General features: G+C 45.6%; 1 protein-coding gene and 1 long non-coding RNA gene across 2 annotated transcripts; one reads left to right on the forward strand and one right to left on the reverse strand.

Annotated features, from left to right (window-relative positions):
- Window positions 1–1259: 1259 nt before the first annotated feature.
- LOC102180492 (interferon omega-1) lies at window positions 1260–2969 on the reverse strand. The gene has a single exon (XM_018044639.1). The coding sequence runs from the start codon at window positions 2127–2129 to the stop codon at window positions 1509–1511; it is 621 nt and encodes a 206-aa protein (XP_017900128.1). The 5' UTR covers window positions 2130–2969; the 3' UTR covers window positions 1260–1508.
- Window positions 2970–2995: 26 nt separating this feature from the next.
- LOC108634603 lies at window positions 2996–5623 on the forward strand. The gene is made up of 2 exons (XR_001917660.1): window positions 2996–3647; window positions 5080–5623. It is a non-coding gene; the product is annotated as an uncharacterized LOC108634603 (long non-coding RNA).
- Window positions 5624–5912: the final 289 nt, after the last annotated feature.

Below are 5912 nucleotides of genomic sequence, written 5' to 3' on the forward strand. Positions count from 1 at the left end.
AGAAATTGGAATTGTCTTCAGCATTGAGCACAGGAGAGTTCACACACTGAATATACTGTGAAACTAGCCCCCAAGTTAAATATTTTTACCAAAGACCTAGTATCTTTCCGATGTTGCTTTTCAGTCAGTGCCTCAGGCCAGCTGACCAGTCTGCTCCCTGTGGGCAGCTACTCTGGGACTCTCACTGTTCTGATTATTTGTGCCAAGCACACGTTTATGCTTCTTGTAATATGGACTTATTGATCCAAACAGTAGTCCTATGAAAAACTACTGTTATTTCCCATATTTGAGAAGAAGATCAAGACAGAATGCGTGCCTGCATGCATGCTAAGTTGGGTCAGACAGGTCCAGCTCCTGTGACCCATGGACTGTGGCCCACCAGGCTCCTCTGTCCTTGGGTTTTTCAAGAAAGAATACTGGAGGGGGTTGCCATATCCATCTCCTTAGTGTTTGTGATATTTTTCAGGGTCACACTGCTATTAAATGGCAGAGCTGCATTCAAAGGTTTTGAAACTTCTAGAACTCTCCTTTCACTTGTGCTCTCTTCCAGTGATTTCCACTCAGAGTAACTTTGAAGTCAGAAACCATCACAGAACAGAGCTCCTGTGTTGGAGGCAGTGAAGATACAGTGTAAGGGAGTGGATTGTTCAGTAAAGCAGGACCGAGGAGAAGGCGGGAGGAAGAGTAACAGGAGTCAGGCTCAGCCACTCAGCACCACATGCTGGCAGCTTCCCTGGAGGACGGGAGTCCTCCCCCCACATCCTGACACCAACCATTCTCTGGTGATTGGGTATAAACTAGTTATACTTGTGGCTTCAGGACTACTCATCTACCACCGTGTCAGAGACTCCTTTCTACCTGTTTCTTTTGGGTGGAGGGGGCTGCACTCCATAGCTTGCAGGATCTTAGTTCCCTGACCAGGTATCCATGGCACCTGAGCGTCTCACACTGGAAGCATGGAGTCCATTCCACTGGACTGCCAGAGATCCAGAAATTCTACCTTTTGACAATCATTTCCTGAAAAGTGATGCAACTATTCTGTAGTATAAATGGACAAATGCTATTCTATGATAGGTTTATGTAGACCAATTAACTATTTAATTCTTCATAATGAAAACAGTAATTACTTTCATACGAAATTAATAAACAAATTAGAAGATTAAGGAAATGAACATATTTTCTAAATTTTATTACAATGCAGACAAACATTTTTACATGAAAATATAAATATTGTGAGATAAAATAAATACATAAATAAACATAAATAACATCATGGCAGTCATCCCTTATGGACTGATCCCTGTGCAGCTTAATACTTTTTATTATCTACTTGCTTATTGCTACTGAGAAAGTACTATTGATTGAATTCAGGAAACATGGTGGCTAAAGCAGAAATCAGAGTCTTCTAAAATGACTTCAGAGGAGCGTACAAGGGTGATGTGGCATCTTAGTCACTGAGAGTCGTATCAAGATGAGTTTAGGTCTCCATCCATCACTCTTAACCTTTCTTACAAGCTGGCTGATGAAGACAAGGATCTCATGATTTCCACTCTGACGGTTTCCCAGGCGCAGTCGCTGTATGCCTTTTCTTGCAGGTAGACATGGATGCCCTGGAAGTACCTCTTCACAGCCAGGGTGGGGCCTGTCTTTCCCAGGGCAGAGTCTTCCTCTCCCATCACCTGCCCCAGGCAGGCGTCCAGGTCATCCAGCTGCTGATGGAGTCCAGTGCGGAGCTGCTCCAGGAGGGTGGTGTCCCAGGCAGCAGAGGCGCGCTCTGTGTGGAAGAGGTTGAAGCTCTGCTGGAGCATCTCATGGAGCACAGAGATGGCCTGGGCCTCCTGGAGCTGGCCGCCCTCCACCATCTCCTGGGGGAAAGCGAAGTCTTTTCTGTCTTGCAGACAAAAGCGAGGGGAGATTCTCCTCATTTCACCCAGGAGTCTGAGGTTCTTCCTGCCAAACAGCACGTGGTTCTGAGACAGGTCACAGCCCAGGGATCCTCCCGGGCCATAGCTGACCAGCACCAGGGCCATGAGTAGAGAGAGCACGAAGGCCATGGGGAAGATGCGGCTGCTGCTGGGCTGGCTGAGACGGTGTCTGGTGGAACCTTGAGGTAGGTTCTCTGATGCCATGCTTTCTAAGCAAGGCCTTTAAATAGTGAACATGGTAATTTTCATTTTCTAATTGTTTTAATACACTTTCACTTCCTTTTTTGATTTTCATTTATGTATTCACAATATGATCAAAGAAAGTGTCATCAGTTTAAAGTATTAAGTTTACCTATTTCCCAATAATTTCAAATGTACCCATCCGATTATATATGTCAATTAAATGAGAATGTTTTTATTATTCATCACTTTTATTTATACTGTTCAGCACTTTTCTGCTCAGAGTTTCAGAGCTGGAGGAAGGACATTCAGTGATGGTGTCTGTCACTGGAGACTTATGTCACAGAATCTAGTGAGTTTCAGTCATTCATTCAGGCAGTTGCTTCCACTGGGCATTCTGTTCCTCTGTCTCTTTCTTCCTGTGAGAACCAAGGACGGTGAGAACCCGGCTACTCGTTCCGATGATACTATAGTATTGAGTGAAAGGTTATTTAGAAAATAATCTGTTAATGAAATGGTATTTTTAACAGTAATCTCCGAATGTATTTTACTTGTTTAGGACCCTAATCCTCAAGAAGGTTTCCAAACCTGTCAATGTACTTAAACGTTCCCTGAGGGGCTTCCCTGGAGGCTCAGTGGTGAGGAGTCCACTTGCCAACAGGACCCCATGCGGTCCTAGAGGATGCGCGTGCTGCAGGACAGTGAGCCCGGGGGCACAGCTACCGCCCTGTCCTCTAGACCCCGGGCCCTCACCACCGAAGCCAAGTGCACTGGAGCCTGTGCTCCCCAACAAGAGAGGCTCCCACAGTGAGAAGCCTGTGCCCCACAACTAGAGAGGACCCACCTCTGCCACAACTAGAGAGAAGTCCGTGTGGCAGTGAAGACACAGCACAGTGAGAAATGAATAAATGAATAAAATTATTTCAAAAGTCCCTGTGACTTTACATATAGCTACTGAGTGCGGTATGTCCCAACTAGAAAGAAGAGAAAAATGATTGATCCATCAATGTCCTGAAGATTGCCTACATTAAATACATGAATCCCCACAAAGATCTTTGTTACTTTGAGAAATTGTATTCTTCCAGTGTTCACTTTACTAACATATGTCCTGCGAGGAAAGCTCTGTCCCCCTGTTGCTAAATGTATTAAATATATTAAAAGCCCTGCACATGAAATAACCTAGGTGCACGCTCAGAGGAGCCCCTGTGTCTCCACCATTGCTCACTGTGGGGCGGGGTTCCCTCTATTTACTGTGTTTCTCTGGGAGGCTGGACAGTCTGGACCTGCAGTGCTTGGCAGGCAGAGCAGGTGAAGTCATAGGAGAGTGTCTGACAGAGCTAGAACTTTCACTCTGGTTCTGCTTTGAGTTGGTGGTTTGCAGTCGTAAGGGGAAATTGACAACCAGAAACCGTAATGGAGAAGGACACAGCTGTATGAATGGAGAGGACGCCTTCATGCAGAGTGAATGAGGAGAGCACGCTGGGGATTTCTACACTGGGAGGAAGTGCTGAGGATTACGGTGCATCCTCCTAGAAGTCAAGGGTACGCATTCCTTTGAATGAATTATTCAAAGTTTAGTGATGATACATGTATTTAATATATATAAATAAGCTTGAGAAACCCTCTTACTTCCTTAGAGTCACATTTTTCATGGCAGCTACTGGTTCTGCATGGCCTCTCTCAGCTGTCTCTGCAGTCCCCAGCCTGCCTTGTTCTTCTTGCCTCCATTTGAACAGTTCAGGAAGACTCTTTTCTCAGGAATGGCCAAGTGTAGAAAACTTCTCTCCCTTCCTCATCCTACTCCAGGATCCTAGATTCCACATATGCAGATTGACCTCCCATGATGTATGTGCTGCTGCTGCTGCTAAGTCGCTTCAGTCGTGTCTGACTCTGTGCTACTCCATAGACGGCAGCCCACTAGCTCCACCGTCACTGGGATTCTCCAGGCATGCACACTGGAGTGGGTTGCCATTTCCTTCTCCAATGCATGAAAATGAAAAGTGAAAGTGAAGCCACTCAGTCGTGTCCAAATCTTAGCGACCCATGGACTGCAGCCTACCAGGCTCCCGCGTCGCTGGGATTCTCCAGGCAAGAGTACTGGAGTGGGTCGCCAGTGCCTTCTCTGCATGATGTATGTAGTTCTCCACTAACCCTTGAAGGCGCTCCGGTTCTTCCAGGCCCCAAGCAGGCACCTGAGTCCATGACCTGGGCTTTTCTCCACCCATCTCCCTCCCACCTCTAGTCTATGTCTCAAGAATCACATTCAATCCCCCCTCAAATTGTCCATTGTTCCTTCTATGACCCAGGGTGGGTGACCCCGTTCCCTCTTTATTAAGGTGAATTCAGTATAGGTTTATCTTGTAGGATCAGGCTTTGGGTCAGGTTTTATTCAAAGATGTGTGCAAGCCCGTTGGTTTTTTTAGAATTACTTTTATTTTCTCTACTGAAAAACAAGAGTAGTCTTGTACAAAATATAGTACAAAGCAAGTATCTTATGAATGATAAAGATTTAAACTCTATGAACAGCCTAAATATTTCTGATAATTTAAATAAATAGATAAATATTACAACTTTTTATGATATGGAAAATGGATTCTTAAATCTGTTTTAAACAATTATGGTAACTAAACCTTTAACATACATTTAAATAATCCCATATATTAGCTATTATTTATATGTCATCAGACACAAAAATAGAGTTAAAGGTTGCACGTTGAGTCTTAGAAAATAGCCATTTAGTTGACCAGATGAACTGTTTTCAGATTCAATGCCTTCTTTATTTCCTGAGTTTTCTGATGAGCTTGTTGGCTAAGACCAAGCACCTTCTGATTTCCACGCTGACAACCTCCCAGGCACAGCGGCTATATTCTTTCTCTTTGAGATACACACTGATTCGCTGGAAGTAACCCTTCACAGCCAATCTGGAGTTCTCACTGCCTAGAGGTGACTCTTCCAGTGTCCTTCCCTCCCTCAGACACGCATCCAGGTCCTCCAGCTGCTGATCAAGTCCCACGAGGAATCTGTCCAGGAGGCTCTCTTCCCGACCTACAGAAGAGCCCGTGGTGCTGAAGAGCTGGAAGGTCTGCTGGAGCAACTCGTGCACAACAGCTGTGGCTTCTGTCTTCTCAAGCCTGGTCCCGTGCACCAGGGTCTGAGGAATCTGAAGTCAGTCCTGTCCCTCAGACAGGGCACAGTGGGCACTCTCTCCATCTGACTCCAACGTGTGAAGCTTTCCAGATCGCCGTGGCTGGCAGGCAGCTCACAGCCCAGGGAGCACGTGGGGCTGGAGCAGAGCATCACCAGGGCCAGCAGCACTGAGACGGGGAGGGCCATTGGGATGCTGGGGACTTGCAGGACCGCCTGCAGGGGAGGTCTAGGCAAGTTCTGAGCGCTAGGGTGATGGGTGGCTCTTAAAGAGTGAGTCGAGAAACTTTCATTTCCTGGGTTTTTCCGGTTTGCCCTTTCCTTTCTTTTTCTACTCTTTGTAGTGAAATCAATAAAAGTGCTAATTTTTGCCATGAGTGCCTAGGTGGGGGACATCAAATCATGCGTGCCGCTGTGGTGGATATCTACACAGCCGTATATTATGCTTTTCACACCTCCTTAGTTGTTCCTGGGAGAAGAGCCTGGTCAAAGTCAGAGAAGGAAGAAATATTCATACAAATGTGGCTTTTCCAGGTCACCAAGAAATGTTCAGTCTGAAAAGAGCTTATGAGAAAAGCTTTTGATTTTTATCATTTGTCCCTCATTTACCCTTTTCTCCCTTCTTTAAAAAATTTTGGTTCTGTATGTACCTTTACGATATCA

This window comes from Capra hircus, unplaced genomic scaffold (genome assembly GCF_001704415.2).
Source record: "Capra hircus breed San Clemente unplaced genomic scaffold, ASM170441v1, whole genome shotgun sequence".
Lineage (NCBI taxonomy): Eukaryota > Metazoa > Chordata > Mammalia > Artiodactyla > Bovidae > Capra > Capra hircus.

Excerpts from the sequence above, each read along its gene's own strand:
- LOC102180492 (XM_018044639.1), bottom strand. The coding sequence starts at position 2,129 with ATGGCATCAGAGAACCTACCTCAAGGTTCCACCAGACACCGTCTCAGC.